Below are 22,749 nucleotides of genomic sequence, written 5' to 3'. Positions count from 1 at the left end.
CACTAAAGATAATGACTTCAAATATAGGTCTACTACCCTAAGACATCTCCCTTAAACACCCCCAACTTCTTGCTGGGGAGCTCACTACCATTCATTCATACTCAACTAATGTATAAAACCAAAATCACTGTTTTGTTTTCACAAAGAGGCTGCTCTCAGGATTTTGCTTTGTCCTCAGTGGAAGTTTAGTCGCTAAGTCATACCCAACTCTTGCGACCCCATGGACTGTAGCCCTCCATGCTCCTCTGTCCATGGGATTCTCCAGGCAAGAATATTGGAGTGGGTTGCTATTTCCTTCTCCAGGGGATCTTCCCAAGCCAGGAATCAAACCTGGGTCTCCTGCACTGCAGACAGATCCTTTACCAACTGAGCTACAAGGGAAGCCCCTTGTCCTCAATGATACACTCAAATGCTGAGCAAACATGACCTGGTCTTGCCAGGTATTCCTAGGCCTGGATACAAGAGCTTCAGAATGGCTCTGTGGAGGGTAGAAAACTGGAAAACTCCTCTCCTTTCCCTTAGGCCTTCCCTGTCCACTCTGAAAAGTCCATGATGACTATGAACTGTCTGTGCAGGAGGGATGGGCTGAGGGAGCGAGAATTCCAGGAATGAATCAAGTTGCTTCGGTAAAACATAAACATCCTAACCCCAGGTCCACCAGCACTTGGCCCTAAGCCTTCCTTCCTCACATCATACAGTTTTGATAATACTGTCCATGTTTATGACAGTCCTTGACCCCCTGTGCCAGGGCTAGACTTGTGGGGGAGTCAGCAGCACCCTTTGGCACCAACATTCCATCCCTGACCCTCGGAGCTTTAATCAAGGAGAAGGAATAGTCTAAATGGCTCAGGGCCCTGTAACTGTTAGAGGCTCTATGTCACCTATAACATTCCCTAGAGCCAAATCTACTCTTCTTGCAAGCAGCCTAATAAGTCACCTGAACTTACAGAAGGAAGACACAGCTCAGGGAATTCTCTCAAAGCTTCCTGCTTGGACTAGTCATTAGGGTGGTCATGGATATTCCACTTCTGCTTTGAGCACACAGCAGGATGGTACCTCCCTGCTGCCCTTGAAGTTAAACATGATGCGTCACTTGCTTTGGCTAATGAGATGTGAGCAGAAACAACACCGATCACTTCTGGGAGAAGCGGGAAGGATCCATGGGTGATTCATTTGTTCCCTCTCCTTGCCTCAGTGGAAGCAGAGGTTGAGATGCTGCTTCTATCAGCCTGGACCCCTGAATGAGCAGAATACATACTGCATCACACGGGTGGTCTGGGCAAGAGACAAACTTGTTCTGTTAAGTCTTAAGGACTCAGGGCTCTTTGTTCCTGCAGCTCAAGCTACTCAGTCCCGACAGATACACTGGCCCTGGCTGTATGACCAGTTGGCAACCTCCAGTTTCTGACTCAGTCTCACTTCTGGTTTTTAGATTTGTGCTCTGCTTAGTTCAGCTCTTGGGGACATACGGTGCATTAAAATACCAATACAAAGCTGTCCCCTGGCTTATGGATTAAGACTGATACTTGCTGCTGTAGAGCCCACAGTGACCTGGCAAAATTCTAGACTCTAGTTATGAAAACAGGTACAATTTTCTCCAATGCACCTAAACAAGACTCTACGTATTAAAGTATCCTTTTCTAGCTATATTGACCATACAATTTACAGTTCAAAGTGGTTTGGAGTGAAGGGGGATGAAGGTGACACATGAACTATCACTATACTGAGTAAACAGGCACGCATAGACCCTGGAATTCTACTTCTATCGTTTTTACAATATTAAGTCTATGAGAAAAATTCCTAGAGGCATTATCTTAGGACAGATCACTATGTCCCTGAAATGCAGTTAAAGGTCTAGGAAGAAGCATGTGGTGAAATTAATGTGTTTATCAGAGAGTGTGCTCTGCTTTTACTATTCTATGTGGCACTGGGTTGAATGAGTGCAGCTGTTCCCCTAAGTAGGCACATGCGAACAGCAACAGACATCCAAACAAAACCAAGAGCCGAATGCAAACTCCAGCCGTAAAATACGAACACCCTGCAGAAACATTAACAGCGTCTTCCTCCCACTGGTCAGCCTGGGAGTCGTTTAAGAGGAAAGAGGACAAAATCAAGAAAACAATCTTAGCAGCAAGAAGAATTATTTAAAGAAAGCCAAAGTAAATGCAGTTTCAGGGACTCTGGGAGCCTCTCCTCCTAGGCATGTGAGACATATTAATGTCAGTAAATATTTTTAAAGAATGCTGAATTTTCTAGACAAAGTAACAAACACAGTGCAGAAGATAGTTGATTTATTTAATCTGCTGCTGTTCTGCATTTTTCTTTTCTTTGTAAAACATTTGTAAAAATGCTTTGTAAAACAGCATTCTCACTGGCTCCTTCAAAATTTCAGTGGCTTATGGTGAAGAAGTAGATAATAATTACTGTAGAAGATTCTGTTTTTCTGTCTGTCCCAACTCCCTCTTTCCCACCTCCGCTTCCTGGGATGTGGGTTTCCCACCAGAGGGCTAGTCACGTGACCTGAGTTAACCCAAGGACCACTGCCCCCAACCTAGGCCCTGAACTCATGTCCAGGGATGGGAATATGACCCAAAAAAGATCACAGTGTGGTTTTTCTGAGACCGAAGCCCTCATTAGGCATATTAGCTTCCTAGGCTGCCATAACAAATGACCACAAACTGGGTGGGTTAAAACAACAGAATTTACTCTCTGACAGTTCTGGAGGCTGGGAATTCAAACTCAAGGTGTTGGCAGGGCCCTGCTCACTCTGCAATCTCTGGGGAAGAAGCTTTCTGTTACTCCTCCTGGTTTCTGGCATTTTCCAGAAATCCTTAGTGTTCCCTGACTTGTAGCTGCATCACTCTAAGCTCTGCCTTGGTGTCACATGGCCATCTTTCCTCTGTCTGTGCCTGGGTGTTCTCTATATGTGTCTCTGTGCCTCTTCTCTTTATATAAGGACACTGGTCGTATGGATTAAGGGCCCACCCTCATCCAGTATGACCTCTTCTTAACCTGAATCTTAATTACATGCAAAAACCTTATTTCCAGATGAGCAAATTCATAGGTACCAGGGATAGAAAGATTGGGGGACATAATTCAACCCATAACACTGGATAAGAGAGAGTCTTTCTCACTCTGATTGAAGTTCAAAGCCATGTAAGCCAAGAGATGGAGAAAGAGAGAAAAGCAGGCTCCTAATGTTATTGGGGGAGAAGGCAATGGCAACCCACTCCAGTACTCTTGCCTGGAAAATCCCATGGATGGAGGAGCCTGGTAGGCTGAAGTCCATGGGGTCATGAAGAGTCGGACACGACTGAGCGACTTCACTTTCACTTTTCACTTTCATGCACTGGAGAAGGAAATGGCAACCCGCTCCAGTGTTCTTGCCTGGAGAATCCCAGGGACAGGGGAGCCTGGTGGGCTGCCGTCTCTGGGGTCGCACAGAGTCGGACATGACTGAAGCAACTTAGCAGCAGCAGCAACACTATTGAATCCCTTGAAGGCAGCCACATCTAAATCCCAGCCCCATTCTTGGACTTCCCAGTAACAGGACCACCAAAGTATCTTTCTTGTTTAAACATAGGTAGGCTGGGTTTCGGTCACTTACAACCAAGAGTTTTAATCAATGTATGCACCAGTGAATAATGCAATATAATGTGAATCCAAATAGTTTGCCATATTTGGATGGGGACGAACAGGCAGACTATACATGAAAAAGACTTGCCATGAGTTGAAACTAAGTGATGGGTATATAGGAGGTTATTTTCATATAATTATATTATTCTGTTTTTACATATGTTTGAAATTTTCCAAAATAAAAAGTTGAATCAGATGTTAATTACACCCCCTCCTACCTGAGGACCCACAATTAAAGTCCAGCCTGAGTCAGGGCAAACAAAAGAACAGAAAAAGTAGAATCATACATAGACAACAGCTGGCATCCACAGGCAATACTGATGATAGGCGAAAATACCAGCATGAGTTTTCTTTGTGGGATGCAAAGAGCTTTTGATACTAGACTTGAGTCTACCAGGCTTGACAGGATCAGGTGGCTGGCAGAGGACCACGTGGAACTAAGCAGAGAGGGTTGGGTGATGTGGCTCCAGCTTCAGGCTAAACAATGGGGACAGACAGCGCATGGCTGGAGGAATTCACCTTGCCTCCCAGTGAACCACGGTAAAGCAGCTATTACTACCCACAGCCAACAATAAAGCAAGGGCGCAGCTCAGACAAAAGAAAGGGTTCCTTCTCTAAGTGCTCACTGCCAAGTACTGTTGCCCTGACATAAGAATATATTTCACAGTTGACAAAACACTCATGATTCTGTGCCTTAATTTAAGCCAGAGTCACCATCTCTTCTGAGATCTTGCCTCCCTCCTGGATTAGAGTTTCTCTACCCCAGCTGCCCATCAGAATGACTTGTGATCTTAAAAAAAAAATCCCCATCCCCAGGCTGCACCCCAAATCAATTAAATCACAATCTCTGGGAGTGGCACCCAGGCCTCAGTATTTCTAGAAGGCTCCCCAGTGATTCTAATGGGCAGTGGTCATGAGACCACTTTAAGAATCCAACCCAAGCTGCAGACACTTCTCTGAGACAAATGTGCAGACAAGAATAATTCTGTATCCCATTTCAGAGCAGACATCCACCCCGCCTCCCTCTTCCCATGGCCTTACACCTAGGCACGACTTCTCACATGTGGACACAGATTCTATAATGGAATCAGCACAACTCACTATGGCCCCAAAACCAAAACATAAAACAGAAGCAACATGGTAAAAACTCAATAGACTTTAAAAATGGTCCTCGTCAAAACGAAACAAAGGAAAGTGACTCCAAGATCTAGAACAGTACTGATGAGCTCTGCAATGGTTGTCTACCACACTTCCTCTTGGGAAACTGCATTTGAGGCTCCCCCAGCACAAAAGCCAAACAACTGTCAGCCGTACAACTCCACATGCTCCCTTAAGCCATTCTACCAGCCCTTGCAGCAGGAACCAAGGAAAAGGGAAACTCTATCCTGGCTCACTCCTCACAAGTTTAGCTTGAATCTCTTGCTTCTACTCATTTCTTGACCCTTGCTCTGTCTCACTCATCCTCTCATCCTCAGATGCTGCTTGCTTCGACCAAAGCCTCTCCCATCTGACTAATGGTCCAGCTGTCACCTGAGAGCTATTACTACCTTTGGTAAAGACCCCTACCAGCTCCTCCTCGCACTGCCACTCTAGCCAGCATCACACTGGTTCCTCCAGCAACAACAAAAAGGCAACAGGGTTGGAGAACAGACAAAACTGATTCCTGTGGACAAGGCTGGGGCTACTCTTACCTTCTGCAAATGGTTCCCATTCATAAAACCGGCCCATGAACGGCTTGTTGTTGTAGGATGCACACTGTACCTCCCAGATACTTCTACTGCTTTCTGGACACACCTAATAAAGCAGATATTAAATATGCAATTAGCATCCATATCTTTTCATGGCCCAAGCCAAATCCCATGAGGCCTCACCAATGTTAAATGCCTGTACTGTCCCACTGAAACCTGGGTTTCTAAAAATGTGCTGATCACCTACATCAAAAATTTTAAATGCAGATCCCAGAGCTTCACTCCAAGTTTACTAAATCAAATCTTTGGAAGGACACCACATTTTTAACATGCTTCCCACATGAAGATTTTGCATACCATAATTTGAAAACTACTGACCTAAACCTGCTCTTAACAAAGAGATCTGCTCGCCTCCCTCAGAGAGGCCACCCATTTGCATCTGTTTGACTTTGCTCATGCCATTCTTGTGCATGGGGTAATATTCACAGCGAACACGGACACTGCTCTTACCATGTGCAGCGCTATTTTAAGCATACTAACTAGGGCTTCCCAGGGGGCACTAGTGGTAAAGAACCTGCCTGCCAATGCAGGAGATGTAAGACATACGGGCTCAATCCCTGGGTTGGGAAGATCCCCTGGAAGAGGGCATGGCAATCCACTTCAGTATTCTTGCCTGGAGAATCCCACGGACAGAGGAGCCTGGTGGGCTAAGTCTATGAGGTCACAAAGAGTTGGATAAGACTGGGGCGACTTAGCATGTATGCACATATTAACTAATTTATTCCTCCTGATGACGTTATTGATATTTTTATAGATTTGTTTCTACTAGTGAGCAAACTGAGGCATGAAGCAGTCACACAGCCAGTGAGGGCAGAGGCTGAATTGAACCCCAAGAAGTCTAGTGCCCACCAGGCTGCCTGCTAGTCTACATTCTGGCCTAAATTCTCTCTACCGTCTAATGCAGGATGGTGCATCTTATTTTGTCTAAATTCTCTTCACTATCTACTGCAGGAGATCTGAGCCCTCAGCCTACAGAAGAGACATTCAGAGAGCTCCTGGGAAGTGCAGACTCGTGGATCCCTCCCTCAAGGATTCAGTAAGTCTGGCATGAGGTCCAGCAATCTGTAGTTTGTTAATTTATCCAGGTGATTCTGATATACTAGTCTACTCAGGTTTAATATCCAGCTGCTTCTGGCTTATTTCTTTCTTATTTATAAATGGTGAATATGAGTAAAATGGGACATAAATGTGGAATAAGATCAGAATCTCCTATTCAAATTGTGGATAAGGTAGGTTCTAGCTTTTTAAACCCAGCACACTTTAAGGTGAAGGGTGTGTGCCTATGTGTCTGTATTTTAATAATCAGACAGGAAAGGAATGCAGCCACTTAAATATTTAAAGCCCTGTATGGAAGTCTCTGAAGTAAAGTGCTAATACAATAGATCAAGTCCTACAGGATTAGAAGGAAATCTACTATGTGTATCAAAAACATCAAGTCTCCTGGAAGATGAGGGGAGGGAACAGAGTGGGGAATGAAACCAGGCGGAAGGAAAAACATCCCCTGCTTGATGAAGGGCAGTGGGGGATGCTGCTGGGACAAACACGCAGGGTGGTCATAACCCTACTGCAGCCTGAGCCAAACCATATAGAACGAGAAACCAGTGAAGTAGAACATAATGGAAACTGGGCTGGGGGAAGGGGGCCAGGTGGTTGGGCAGGGTGTGCTGAGCTCTGACAATGGGTGAGAAGCTGACAGGCTGGGGAAAGCTGTCTCCAGGGGCCATGGGAGCCAAGCTGCTGGCGGTCCTTAAGCCGGAACCATGTAGGCTTCCAGCAAAACCAGCTGCCTCCATGAAGGATTTGGGGTTAAGATGCTTTTTACAACCCTTTGGCCAGAACGAGAGTTCAACCAGGTTGAGATCAGCTGGGCAGCTTAGGAGCAGGCACCATCCTTTCAATGAGAAAGACTAGCTAAGGGGATTGTTAAAAACACAGATTCTCGGGCTTCCTTATCCAGTGGAGGATAAGGAAGAGGGCCAGGAATATACACTTGGAATGCCCCCCTCTGGTGATCCTGGGGCAGCCAGCCTGGCACCAGATTATGCAGCCACAAATAAGAGCCACTCCCAGGCCTCAATCACACTCCAAATGATTTAACATGCAATCAGAGTGTGAGAGCGGAAGAAAAGCAAGAACAACTCCTTTAATTTAAAGAGGAGGAAACAGAGGCATGGAGAGATGGGTTACCCTGCCAAACGTCCCACAGTGACACAGAGACAGAGCCCAGAATGCTGAACACCCACCCTGGCCATCACTAGAAACTTGAGATCCACTGCTGGGTGGCAGGTTTTCGTAATGGAAAGAGACTACAACAAATGGGCCAAAAGTCCTGTTCCTCAAATAACCACTCCTACATAAAGCCAAGCTGCTCTGAATGAGGCTCCACCCAGGAGCCACCCTAATTAACCTGGTGGCAGTTACCAGCATCAGAAGCTGTACACCATAAAAACTCAGCCAGTCTGTTTAACCTCTTTATAATTTTATTCTTTTTTTATTTTTGGCTGTGCTAGGTCTTTGTTGCTGTGTGGGCTTTTCTCTAGTTGTGGAGATCTTCCTGGATCAGGGATCAAACCCTTGTCTACTGCATTGGCAGGGAGATTCTTTACCACTGAGACACCAGGGGAGCCCAAAAGTTTAGCTATTCTTAACACCATCACCATTATCATTTGGCAGCAAAATAGTGCCAAACAGCTGGACCACGAAACAACACAGCTATAGAATCATTTTGAATTATTTGATGCTTGATAATCTAAATGTATATTTCATGACATGGAAAGCAGTCCACAATCTACTAAGTGAAAAAAGTGATTCTGTGTGTGTGTTGGGGGGTCTGTGTGTGTGGAGAGAGTGAGAGAGATTAAATTGGTTATCTCCAGATGGGCTATAGATGTTTTCTTTTTATAATTAACTTGGTTTATTTTGTATTATCTAGTTTTTCTGCAATATTTAACATTTATGTAATACAAATGTATCACTATTGAGCTCTTCCAAACACATAGCCATGCAAAGCTGGAACAGCTTAATACTGTTAACATTTTTGCAGAGTTTTTAATGCTAATGCCTGGTGCTTTTATTATATCCATATGCATCTGCCAAGTCTACCAGCCACTGGTGATAGGTTATTCAGGATACCCTGTCTCAGATCAAAAAGTTCTTTATATTTGAGTGTGGCCCCAGTTACCTCCTGAGGCCGGGGTGCTTGTTGACATCTGACCCACAGCGAGGGGTCAGGTGCTAAAACAGCAAATCCACCTATGGTTACCAAGAAGCAGATGAGTCCAGAGATTGACTATGGTACCCAGCGATCACCTGGCATGGGAAGGTACAGAAGGAGGTTAACAAGATGCCCTGAAAGATGACCCACAGGAGGCCAGGTGAGTTGCCAGTGAAAGTCAGGACACTACTTCCTGAGGAGGGGAGAGACCTGGTCAGAAAAATGCAAGCCTCACAGAGTCCAGATGTGGAAGTGGGTTATTGAGACAGAATTACGGTACAGGAGAGGAATATAGATGTCTGGGGTGATAAGAATGATAATGGTGTTAAGAATAGCTAAATTTTGGGGCTTCCCTGGTGGCTCAGTGGTAAAGAATCTGCCTGCCAATACAGGAGACAAGGGTTTGATCCTTGATCCAGGAAGATCCCCACAACTAGAGAAAAGCCCACGCAGCAACAAAGACCTAGCACAGCCAAAAATAGAAAAAGAATAAAATTATAGAAAAGAATAGCTAACTTTTATCGACACTCACCAAATGCCAGCTATTCCACCAAATGATTTATGTATATTTACTCATTTAATCTGCACAACCACTCATATCCATTTTATAGATGAGGAAGCGAAGGCAGAGAAAAGTTAAATGAGCTGCCCAAGGTCACAGGGCACGTGGGGAAGTCAGGATTTAACTCTAGAACTCATGACAGTAAGCACTCTGCCAAGGTGCCCGTCGAGGCCGTGAGGACAGCATAGTTAATTTGTAATGGATCCTCAGACAAGAGAGCCATAAGCTCCTCTTGCTTACTGTCAGGAGACATCCTGGGGAACAGGTTTAGATTCGGCCTCTGAGGCCCGCTGGAGCGGCCCCGGTAACTAAGACTAGGGAGCTGAAGATTGAAGATGAAAACCAAGGAGGGCTGGGGAATTTCTGTTTCATGTCTCTTCTGTAGATTACATCTGTTTGTACTTGTCATACTATTATCAGTGTACGATCTCCTCTCATTTCAACAGACTCTCTGAAGTTAAAACTTCCAGGTTACAGATCATTTTACATTTGTTACACTTTAAGTGGGTTGTTTCCTGATGCCATAGACTGAGTCACCCTCACCTTATCAGTAATTGTCTCTATATTACACTGTGAGTTGGCTTGGGGCAGATTTCCTGCTGATCCTTTCCATGGGCACAGATCCTTATAATCTTCAGGCCAAAAAACTGAAACAAGGGAAAAGCCATGGAGATAGAGATCAGGCTCACTCAGGATGGGGCCAGCTATGACTGGAGCTTTACAGCCAAAGAAGGCCCCTGGGAGATAACCTCCCTTCAAAGGACTCTCTTCCATCCCTAAGAAGGAGGGTTATTCCCACCAGTCTCTTATGGGAAGTGGAATAAAGATGTACTTTAATATAATGAGCAGAATCCTTATAAAGCACTTGAGGCCCTATCCAAAGTTCCATCTAGACAATTGCTTGGAGTTGCTATGAGTCACAAAAATTATTATGGAAACTCTGGCTATGTTTCTAGTGACCCTGGTTAATCTGAGATGACACTGCCCATACATAACTTCACTGCTCAACAGGTCCCTGTCAGTGATCACACAATTACCTTTTGGTAATTAATTATTTCAGTTCCCCAGGAGACTGAAGAATATCATCCCTGATGAAGATAACACCAAGGAACATGACCTTGGGGTCTGCCTGGGTCCAATATGCACTTTTTTTTTTTTTTTTTTTTTTTAGCTTTTGCATTGCTCTGGATTCAATCAAAAGACCAGCTACCATAGCAACACATGATGTATTTAACATCACCACAGTGAAAAAAATCTAAGGAACAAACTCTAGAAAATGTCCTTGCACTGCCATGAGAAAGTGCCTACGTGACCTTGGGAAAAGTACTCTGCTCCTCTAAAATAGCCTAAATGACTGCATTTCAATCCCAAACCCTATGCTACTGCCCCCAACCCTGGAATTCCATGAGGAGTAAGTTAGTCATATATTCAAGTTTGTAGCTCATAGTAATGCATACATGTTAGCTGAATTGAAATCTAAGAAGACATCAAAGATGAGTCCAGCAGTTCCAGAAGCTCTAAGTGCCTGACAGGTGGGTGTTCTCTTCTACAGATGGAAGATTGGCTTTGTTTCCCAGCCGTAGAATCATACAACCATGGATCAAAATTTCTTACAAGTGATCCAGCACAGTTTTCAAATATGCTTAATAACTGCTTTCCCAAGTCACTTGGAACAAACTCAACTTTGCAATAATGCTGCCACCTCCCACCACTTCCAGGGCCCTCTAGACAGTCAGCAAACTGGTTTTTCCAAAAGAGCTTGGTAAAGGCTTTGGATTTAAAAAACAAATAACTGAGGTTTTCTCCATTCTCAGACACTTTTTTTTTTTCCTATCCAAATTCGTACTGTTCTCCTCGAGAAAGGAGTTTCCCTCTTGTTCAGTAAGTGCATCAAAGACCCAAAGGATGTTAATGTAACTAAGCCCATCCAATCACCCAAGAGAACCCTGTTTCTTAAATACTCTGTACACATGTCTATACAAACCTAGGTTTATCACAGGAATGCTTGTTTATTTCTCCCTCTTTAGATTATTCATGTATCTCTAGATCTGTAAGAAGAATATCTCTAAAAGAGAATTAGAGGATATTCTCTCAAAGAGAATATCCTTTTCATAACTAACCAGGAAGTATGTGGGAAAAAGTAAACTTTTAAATTCAAAGCTCCTACTCCCCCAGGAGCACAAATTTTACAGTCGCTACTTTAGGAATCTTATTAATAAGCCTGGTTTCCCTCCCTTCTGCCATCTGCTGAGGCAAGACGTGAAATTCCTTCAAAGGCAAACAGTCATTGTGCCCTTGCTATGATTGCCATTATTGACGATGCAAAGAAAAATCCCTCAAAATAGGCTCCTGCAAGGATTTCGTGCTGCCTGCCAAGTCACTTCAGTCGTGTCCGACTCTGTGTGACCCCATGAACTGCAGCCTACCAGGCTTCTCTGTCCATGGGATTCTCCAGGCAAGAACACTGGAGTGGGTTGCCATTTCCTTCTCCAATGCATGAAAGTGGAAAGTGAAAGTGAAGTTAATCAGTCGTGTCCGACTCTTAGCGACCCCATGGACTGCAGCCCACCAGGCTCCTCCGTCCATGGGATTCTCCAGGCAACAGTACTGGAGTGGGGTGCCATCGCCTTCTCCCAAGGATTTCATAGGCCAAGGTAAAATAAATAAAGAAATAAACCAAAACATGTAATGCCATGGGAAGGATTAATCTTGAAAAATAAGGAGTTGATTGATCCTTCGAAACACTGACAAATCAACAAAACAAAAATTATTAATATACTATATATAATAAAAATATAACTGAAAATAAAATGTGGCTAACAGAGAACAGCAGAGTGGATGTAAGGGGGTCATTTCTTTATCTTTCGGAGTGAGGAGTCAACAGAGAAAATTTGAAGCTGATATATCAAGAAGCGAGGCGTTGGTATACTATTTCAAGTTATGGAGAAATTTAAATTTTAAATGATTGACTGTAATTACATCTTGAGAGAGGGACGAGGATATACCTCTCTTACTGCCACTGTGATATTCCTTCCTATTTTTGTACTTCTTTTTGTAATCATGAAAAGTGACAGTTGTGAATAAAAAACTCAGTATTAAAAAACTATGATCATGGCATCTGGTCGCATCACTTCATGGCAAACAGATGGGGAAACAATGGAAACAGTGACAGATTTTATTTTCTTGGGCTCCAAAATCACTGCAGATGGTGACTGCAGCCATGAAATTAAAAGACGCTTGCTCCTTGGAAGTAAAGCTATGACAAGACTAGACAGCATATTAAAAAGTCAGAGATACCACCTTACCAAGAAAGGTCTGCATAGTTGAAGCTATGGTTTTTCCAGTAGTCATATATGGATGTGAGAGCTAGACAATAAAGAAGACTGAGCACTGAAGAACTTTGGTGCTGGAGAAGACTCTTTAAAGTCCCTTGGACTGCAAGGAGATCAAACCAGTCAATCCTAAACGAATTCAACCCTGAGTATTCATTGGAAGGACTGATGCTGAAGCTCCAATACTTTGGCTACCTGATGCAAAGAACCGAATCATTGGAAAAGACCCTGATGCTGGGAAAGATTGAGAACAAGAAGAGAAGGGCGCATCAGAGGATAAGATGGTTAGATAGCATCACTGACTCAATGGACGTGAGCTTGAGCAAACTCTGGGAGATCACCAGGGAAGCCTGGTGTGCTGCAGTCCATGTGGTTGCAAAGAGTCAGACATGACTGAGCAACTGAATAACAACATATTTATGGGTATGATTCATACACTTATATTTCACACATATATCTGTATGAAATTTATTTGAATATTTATGTTTAATGTATCTAATATTTACATGTTTATATATACTATATACATAAGGCCACTGTTCACAAAACATTCATTTACATATTTCATATATATCTGTTAGTCATTCAGTTGTGTCCAACTCTTTGCAACCCCATGGACTGTAACCCACCAGGTTCCTCTGTCCATGGAATATTCCAAGCAAGAATACTGGAGTGGATTGCCATTCTCTTCTCCAGGGGATTTTCCCAACCCAGGGATCAAACTCAGGTCTCCCACATTGCAGGCAGATTCTTTACCGTCTGAGCCACCAGAAAGCCCATTTCACACACACACACACACATATACACACATATATTTCTATGGAAAATTCTGAGTGGCCTGAGAAGATGAAAGCAGAGTTCTGCAAACAGCACTGACATTCACATGTATTTCCCAGATAAGGCAGCTAGTGCCAAGTTCATGACAGGAGAAACCTAAGTTGAGCCCTGAAGTTAGAGAACTTGTTTATCCAGCAACTGGCCCCATAGTTCCTGGTACATTTTACACTTCACAGAACTGCACTGACTTCTTGATGTGGCCCATTTGCAAAGTTTCTCCTTAAACTGCATGCAGGAAGTTGTTTATCAGTTCCTCTCTCATTTCATATAAGAGTAGCAATGGGATAGAATTAACATCTGCCTAAAGAGAGCTTTAGCTATATTTGAGATTTGTCCAACATCCTCCCTTCATTTTCACTTACTTTGAGCCAGAAACAACTCTGCATGTGGATAAATCCATTGTCAGAAGTCAGTCCCACCCCCAGGGAAATTTACTGGAGAGTCACTGATACCACAACTCATCACAGCCATTTTTTGCTAAAAGCTGCTTTTTAGCCCCAGAGGTTTTTCCCCTCAAAATGCTAAGTGCACTCTGTCTAAACTCAGGATCATGCCTCTTTGTCAGCAAAGCCGTTTAAAAACTCAAAACCTTGTCCCTGCCTTGCACCTGGTGACTCACTGCAGCCTCCTTGATCCAGAAGGAGCCTGTGTGTCAGTTTCCTCTCCAGGGAGGAAGCACCGAACTCAGAGTGCTTAAGAGAAGACGGAGGGAGAGACATCTAGGGCTCCAGGACAAACAGCATAAGATGTCTGGATTGGTTAATTATGTTGCAAATAATAATAATACAAAACCCTAGAAACAGCTGGCAGAAAAGAGCTGTATTTTTATTGCATCTCCACAGACACCAGGAGAGACTGTGGTTTGATTTTCTCCTTCCCATGTGTCACCCATGTAAAGAAAGACTCTAGTCCTTTTGTTCCCAGTCTTGACCTTCAATAAGCATATATTTAAAATGGAAAACCAACAAGGACCTACTGTATAGCACAGGGAACTCTCGTACAGGGAACTCTCATCAATATTATGTGGCAGCCTAGATGGGAGGGGAGTTTGGGGAAGAGTGGATACATGTATATGTGTGGCTGAATCCCTTTGCTGTTTACCTAAAACTATCACAAGCTTGTTAATCAACTATGCTGCTAAGTCGCTTCAGTTGTGTCCGACTCTGTGCGACTCCATAGACCGCAGTCCACCAGGCTCCCCCGTCCCTGGGATCCTCCAGGCAAGAACACTGGAGCGGGTTGCCATTTCCTCCTCCAATGCATGAAAGTGAAAAGTGAAAGTGAAGTCACTCAGTCGTGTCCAACTCTTAGCGACCGCATCGACTGCAGCCTACCAGGCTCCTCCGCCCATGGGATTTTCCAGGCAAGAATACTGGAGTGGGGTGCCAAATCAGCTATACTCCAATACAAAATAAAAAGTTAAAAATAAAAGAAATGTATCTGTTTACACGATGTTTGAATACTTATTATTTTTAGCCACAGTTGAGAACGTGTCCAGAGCTGTGGATAAACCATGTTCACCTCCTGGTGTTGCTCCTTCACTGCTGAAGATTTATTTGCAGGTGAAGTCACCGCTCAAGCAAAAGCATCTCATTCCACGAAGAGGTCCTCCAACATCCCTTCTTGTTCCTCAGCCCTTACTGGAGCCTGAAAGGACTCTTGTAACTCTGTCACTCCCCCTTTCTAGAAAACTCTCCCCTCTGCTGAATCAGCTGCACTCCTTCAGGAGGCCTTCGCTTCCCTTAACCCAAGCCAGGTTCACTTCCACTATCTGGAGATTTCAAAGGATCTACACAGCATGTAGAGTGGTGCCTGAGCACTGCACTTGTTCTTCAGTTCAGTTCCGTCACTCAGTTGTGTCTGACTCTCTGCGACCCCATGGATTGCAGCACGCCAGGCTTCCCTGTCCATTACCAACTCCTGGAGCTTGCTCAAACTCATGTTCATCAGGTCAGCAATGCCATCCAATCATCTCATCCTCTGTCATCCCCTTCTCCTCCCACTGTCAATTTTTCCCGGCATCAGGGTTTTTTCTAATGAGTCAGCTCTTTGCATCAGGTGGCCAAAGTGTTGGCACTTCAGCTTCATCATCAGTCTTTCCAATGAATATTCAGGACTGATTTCCTTTAGGATAAACTGATTTGATCTCCTTGTAGTCCAAGGGACTTTGAAGTGTCTTCTTCAGCACCACAGTTCAAAAGCATCAATTCTTTGGTGCTCAGCTTTCTTTATGGTCCAATGCTCATATCCATACATGACCACTGGAAAAACCATAGCCTTGACTAGATGGACCTTTGTCAGCAAAGTAATGTCTCTGCTTTTTAATATGCTATCTAGGTTGGTCATAAATTTTCTTCCAAGGAGCAAGCATCTTTTAATTTCATGGCTGCAGTCACCATCTGCAGTGATTTTGGAGCCCCAAAAAAGAAGGTCTGACACTGTTTCCACTGTTTCGCCATCTATTTCCCATGAAGTGATGGACCAGATGCCATGATCTTAGCTTTCTGAATGTTGAGTTTTAAGCCAGCTTTTTCACTCTCCTCTTTCACATTTATCAAGGGGCTCTTTAGTTCCTCTTCCCTTTCTGTCATAAGGGTGCTGTCATGAGCATATATGAGGCTATTGATATTTCTCCCAGCAATCTTGATTCCAGCTTGTGCTTCATCCAACCCAGCATTTTACATGATGTACTCTACACACAAGTTAAATAAGCAGGGTGAAAATATTCAGCCTTGATGTACTCCTTTAACAATTTGGAACCAGTCCGTTGTTCCATGTTCAGTTCTAACTGTTGCTTCTCAGCCTGCATACTGCTTTCTCAGGAGGCAGGTGAGGTGGTCTGGAATTCCCATTTCTTTAAGAATTCTCTACAGTTTGTTGTGATCCATGTAGTGAAAGGCTTTAGCATAGTCAGTGAAGCAGAAGTGCATGTTTTTTTCTGGAATTTTCTTGCTTTTTCTATAATCCAAAGGATGTTGGCAATTTGATCTCTGGTTCCTCTGCCTTTTCTAAATACAGCTTGAACATCTGGAAGTTCTTGGTTCACGTACTGTTGAAGCTTGGCTTGAAGAATTTTGAGCATGATTTTGCTAGTATGTGAGATGAGTGCAATTGTGTGGTACTTTGAACACTCTTTGGCATTGCCTTTCTTTGGGATTAGAATGAAAACTGACCTTTTCCAGTCTTGTGGCCACTGCTGAGTTTTCCAAATTTGCTGGCATATTGAGTGCAGCACTTTCACAGCATCATCTTTCAGGATTTGAAATAGCTCAACTGGAATTCCATCACCTCCACTAGCTTTGTTCGTAGTGATGCTTTCTAAGGCCCACTTGACTTCACATTCCAGGATGTCTGGCTCTAGGTGAGTGATCACACCATCACGGTTATCTGGGTCATGAAGATCTTTTTGTATAGCTCTTCTGTGTATTCTTGCCACCTTCTCTTAATATCTTCTGCTTCTGTTAGTTCCATACTGTTTCTGTCCTTTACTGTGCCCATCTTTGCATGAGATGTTCTCTTGGTATCTCTAATTTTCTTGAAGAGATCTCTAGTCTTTCCCATTCTATTGTTTCCCTCTATTTCTTTGCAGTGATCATTTAGAAAGGACTTCTTATCTCTCCTTCCTATTCTTTGGAACTCTGCATTCAGAGGGATCTATCTTTCCTTTTCTTCTTTGTCTTTCGCTTCTCTTCTTTTCTCTGCTATTTGTAAGACCTCCTCAGACAACCACTTTGCCTTTTTGCATTTCTTCTTCTTAGGGATGGTTTTGATCACCACCTCCTGTACAAGGCTACAAACCTCTGTCCACAGTTCTTCAGGCACTGTCTACCAGATCTAATCCCTTGAATCTATTTGTCACTTCCACTGTATAATTGTAAGGGATCTGATTTAGGTGATACCTGAATGGTCTAGTGGTTTTCCCTACTTTCTTCAATTTAAGTCTGAATTTGGCAATAAGGAGTTCATGATCTGAGCCATAGTCAGCTCCCAGTCTTGTTTTTGTTAACTGTATAAAGCTTTTCCATCTTCAACTGCAAAGAGTATAATCAATCTGATTTCTGTATTGACCATCTGGTGATGTCCATGTGTAGAGTCATCTCTTGTGTTGTTGGAAGAGGGTGTTTTCTATGACCAGTTCATTCTCTTGGCAAAACTCTGTTAGTGCTTGTTGTTACATATTTATAAGTCTCCCTCTCCCACTGAACTTTGACTTGCTTAGGGTCAGAGCTTCCTCTAATTTCAGTGTCCCTAACCCCCAATCAATGTCAGGGTTGTGCTCATGGACTCTAAGCAAAAATCCACAGTAGGGAGTGATTAGGAGTGTTATACTAGTAGACATCTACGAAGATGCCTGCTTTAAGCTTTTTTTCTTAATTGACTAGCTTTATTTATTTATGATGTCTTTATTTGGCTGCACCATGTGGCATATGGGAACTTAGTTCCCTGACCAGGGATTGAACTTGCACTCCCTGCAGTGGAAGCATGGAGTCTTAACTACTGGACCACCAGGGAAGCTCCCATAAATTTTTTATTCATACTGAAGTGTGTCAGCTTCACTTCCTCATACACATGTAGGCAAGGATAAAGAAAGTCTTCCTTATTTTTAAAGTCTACTTTCAGAGATCATTAAGGTTCTATTTATTACTGATATTGAAGTACTATTTCATTGAGGACATCTTATATGATCGGAATAATCTTAAAGACACACTACCATGTATGGTATGGCTTAATATTAAATATCCACATCTGAGGGCATAAAGGCTACCCGTAGGCTGATTCTGTCACTTTAAATATGACCCAAGGGTGATTACATTAAACCCACATCACAGCTGAAATGCTGGTCTCTCAGCTTGTTTTATGGTTGGGCAAAGGGAAAGGCTTCCCTGGTGGCTCAGATGGTAAAGAATCTGCCGGTCAATGCAGGAGACCCAGGTTTCACTCCTGGGTCAGGAAGATACCCTGGAGAAGGGAATGGCTCCGCACTCCAGGATTCTTGCCTCGAGAATTCCATGGACAGAGGAGCCTGGAGGGGTACAGTTCAAGGGGGTCACAAAGGGTTACACACGACTGAAAGGCTAACACTTTCACTTTCAAAAGGAAAGGACTCTCAACCACAGGTAACTCAAAGGAAAAGGGGGATTCTGAGCAAGTCTGACCATTTCATCCACAATTCCATGACTGAGCACTTAGGAAATGGGAGCTCTTCAGATATGTACTGGAGAAGGCAATGGCACCCCACTCCAGTACTCTTGCCTGGAAAATCCCATGGGTGGAGGAGCCTGGTAGGCTGCAGTCCATGGGGTCGCTAAGACTCGGACATGACTGAGCAACTTCACTTTCACTTTTCACTTTCATGCATTGGAGAAGGAAATGGCAACCCACTCCAGTGTTCTTACCTGGAGAATTCCAGGGACAGGGGAGCCTGGTGGGCTGCCATCCATGGGGTCGCACAGAGTCGGACACGACTGAATCAACTTAGTAGCAGCAGCAGCAGCAGCAGATATGTAGACATCTTACTCCATTATCTTCAGCCACATTCACTTACCCAGGTCCAATCTTTTTTTCTGCTAACAGCGTGTCAGCACATGCCAAGCTTGAACCTGACCTTATCTGAACCTCACCACAACTCTGTGCAGTAGGTACAATTACTGTCCCCAGATTACAGATGGTCCTCAAAGAGTTAAGTAACTTGCCCAAGGAAACTCAACTCCCAGTTTTGGAGCTGGGGTCTATATCCAGCTCAGATTTGCTCCCAAGCTCATTAAGCCTTTAAGACTTAACCAATTAAGCCAGTTGATTAGAATTGCTTTCTGATTTTTTACTGTGTTTAAATGTTTCTCACCCGTCAATCTCATGTAAGAAAGACCAGCAAGACCACGTGATACTTCTGTATTCTGAGATGTTAAAGAATACATTGCCCATTAAGACTGTGATTATTTGGGACTTCCCTGACCGTCTAGTGGCTGACTCCACACTTCCACTGCAAGGGGCACGGGTTTTATCCCTCATTGGGGAACTAAGATGGTGATGCCATGCACAGCACAGCAAGTAAGAAATAAATGAAGAATAAAATTAAGAAAGTTAAGGAAAAAAAGAAAGGAGAAAGACTGTGATTATTTATAGTGGATAAGAGGAGGCAAGAGGGCAAAAACATGAGTTTGCACAAACTCCGGGAGGTAGTAAAGGACAGGGAAGCCTGGTGTCCTGCAGTCCATGGGGTCTCAAAGAGAGGGACACGGCTGAGCGAACGAACAACAACAAAAGGGGAGGCAAGAGGTCACAGAAGGAGAGCCCCTACCACGTGGCAGGCACTGCAGCACCTGAGATCCTGACCCAGCCCTGTCTTCTTGTCCATGACTATGCTGTTTCCTTGATCTCAAATGCTCTCTCCTCTGTTTTGGCCATCCCCTTCCCCAGCCCTGTGGCCTCCTGCCCTGTGCTCCTAGAGTTCTTCCCCTCACTAAGTGCTCCAGCACCGAGTGTAATGACTTACAAGTAGCTCATTTAGCACCTTCTCTGCTGTGTTGAAGGAGACATCATGACCAGTGATGAGTCACTGTTCCGAGATTTGGAAGCCTGCAAAAACATTTCCCTTAATTCAGACCACCTGCCATACACATGACCTCCCAGCTCAGAACTGAGCCCTTCACTGTGAAGGAAGTCTCAGAAAGGGGGCATTCCATCAAGAACTGGAGTGGGAGGGACCTCCCTGGGGCGAGGAGGCAGTGGTTAAGACTCTGTGCTTCCACTGCAAGATGTACTGGTTCAATCCCTGGTTGGGGAACAAAGATCCCACATGCCCTGTGGTGCAGCCAAAAACATTTTTTTATTAAAAAATAAATAAAACAACTGGGGTGGGATATACTGGGCACTTAGTTAAAGGGATGAAGTTCTGAAATCAGTGGATATTTCCAACCGGCTCTGGGTTACTCTCCCTTCTTTTTCTTCTCCCAGATAATAACTGGGAGAGAACTCTAAATGTATGCATTATTTTTTAATCTTTGAAAGGACATAAGTGAAAGCCTGCACTCCCTGTTCACAGGGAGTTGTTCATACCACTGCCCTTCACCTCTTTCATTTTTGAGTAGGAAAATTTACATAATTGGGGGACTCATGCAATCACCCCTTTTGGACATTGAGAAGGATACAAATATGTCTACATAAGGTCATTGAGGCTAAGATGCTGGAATTCATGGTCCACATGGAGAATGCACAAATAAGACAGCGCAGCAGGACTGAGACTGCTCTCAGAAAAGCCTGCTTGCAATGTCAGTCTTTGGCTCATGTCTGGGGACTTGGATTTCAGAAGGGTTCCCACCACTTCCTAAGAGTTAAGTGTGAGTCACTATGCTCCAACTATATTATACAAGCAATATATTTTATGCTAAGCCCCTGCTTTTCTTCTGGGAGCCTGGCACTTTAGTAAGTAGCAAGCAGAGGGTGCCTCTGAACTAGCCCCCCATATAAACTTTGGCCATGGAGTCTGTAATGAGCTTCCCTGGTAGATGATACTTCACACGTGTAAGAACTCACTGCTGAGGGAATGAAGTACATCCTGTGTGACTCCACAGGGACAGGACTCTTGGAAGACTGAGCCTGCTTTCCTTTGGACCTGGCCCCATGCACCTTGCCTTTGGCTGATTTTCCCAGTAGCCTTTCATTGTCATAAATCATAACTGTGCCTTCAACTGTATGCTGAGCCCAGTGGGTCTTCCTACAAATCATTAGACCAAGGCATGGTTCTAGGAGCCACTAACACAGGGAGTCTTAAAGTGTTCATGGCGCATAGCCCAAGTCACAAGAAGCTGTCTTTCTTAAAAAAAGAAGATATGCATTTAGGTTGCCTCAACATCCTTGCTACTGTAAATAGTGCTGCAATGAACACTGGGACAGAGGAACGGATAAAGAAGATGTGTTGCATATATACAATGGAATGTTACTCAGCCATAAAAGAGAACCAAACTGGGTCATTTGTAGAGACACGGACGAGTCTAAAGTCTGTCACACAGAGTGAAGTAAGTCAGAAAGAGAAGAACAAATAAAGTATATTAAAGCATATATGTGGAATCTAGAAAATGGTACAGATGAACCTGTTTGCAGGGCAGGAATAGAGATGCAGGTGTTGAGAAGGGACATGTGAACATCACAGGGGGAAGTGGATGGGATGAATAGGGAGATAAGAACTGACATATAGACACTACCATGTGTAAAAGATGAAGCTAGTGGGAACCTGCTGTAAAGCACAGGGAGCTCAGCTCGGTGCTCTGTGGTGACATAGATGGGTGGGTTGGGAGGGTGGTAGGGAGGTCCCAGAAGGAGGGGATATACAGATACATATAGCTGATTCACTTCGTTGTACAGCAGAAACACAAGGTTGTAAAGCCACTATACCCCAATATTTTAAAAAGAAGATGTGTATTACTGTGACCTCTAAGGAAAGACATCTCTCAATAAGGATAAGTGGGATGTGGCTTGGGGTGACAGGGTGCAAAGCGTTACAGTGAAAAGAAGGGATTTAAACCTGTACATTCCTTTGTCAACATTTACTTCTTTGTCTAAGAAGATTTGTGAGACACTGCTTTACCTATTTGCAAAATGATGCAGACATCATGAATTCATAAGAATTTTTAAAAAATATTCCTGCAATTCAATCTCCTCAGTAGTGGAATTATCCAGCACCAGAAGAAACCACAGCTTCTACACAAGCAAATACAGCCCTGCTGTTGGCAGCATAGGCCTGGAAAAAAGTGCATGCTTCAAAAACAGAGGTTAAATGAAAGAAATGCTAAGTACATATCAGGTCTGTTTGAGCGTCCTAAAGGTGCGCTAAGTTGCTTTGGTCACGTCTGATTCTTCGTGACCCCATGGACTGCAGCCCGCCAGGCTCCTCTGTTCGTGGGATTCTCCAGGCAAGAATCCTGGAGTGGGTTGCTATGCCCTCCTCCAGGGCATCCTCCCGACCCAGGGATCGAACCAGGTCTCTTACTTCTGCTTTAGCACTAGCACCACCTGGGGAGCTGATATATGCTAAATGCCTTTTCTCTTTTCCTTCTCTTTATGGATTACTCGGTCCTCAAAATGAAGACACATACTAGTCAATGGGAGAGTGTATTCTACATTAGAAATTAATTCATTTCATTTTAAAAGAATTGCAATGGATATTCAAGAACCGGGACCATGTCTTATGGTGAGCCCAAGTATTTTTTTGTTTTGTTTACAAAGCACTTAGTATCATCTCTTTTGATTCTCAAAACAACTCTATGAATTAGATAATATGACTTTTCTTCTATCTTCCATGAAGCCTCATTCATTACAAGACAAGCAATGATGCTCAATTAAGACTTACTGGTTGACTGATTAGTAATGGCTTTAGGAAAATTACTGCTTTAAAAAATCAATAATTCCTGAAGTCTGTCAGTG

At 43.7% G+C, this 22,749-nt stretch overlaps 1 protein-coding gene across 3 annotated transcripts in view; it reads right to left on the bottom strand.

Annotated features, from left to right (window-relative positions):
* The window catches only part of THSD4 (thrombospondin type 1 domain containing 4), a 677,746-nt gene that overhangs the window by 521,345 nt on the left and 133,652 nt on the right, over window positions 1–22,749 (bottom strand). For all 3 annotated transcript variants that reach the window (XM_059890602.1, XM_059890601.1, XM_059890603.1), the window contains exon 6: window positions 5,328–5,430. In XM_059890602.1, the coding sequence (XP_059746585.1) occupies window positions 5,328–5,430 (103 nt within the window). The remainder of the gene's footprint in view (window positions 1–5,327; window positions 5,431–22,749) is intronic.

This window comes from Bos taurus, chromosome 10 (genome assembly GCF_002263795.3).
Source record: "Bos taurus isolate L1 Dominette 01449 registration number 42190680 breed Hereford chromosome 10, ARS-UCD2.0, whole genome shotgun sequence".
Classification (NCBI taxonomy): domain Eukaryota; kingdom Metazoa; phylum Chordata; class Mammalia; order Artiodactyla; family Bovidae; genus Bos; species Bos taurus.
The sequence above is the reverse complement of the archived record's forward strand: the minus strand, read 5'-3'. Positions and strand labels throughout refer to the sequence as shown.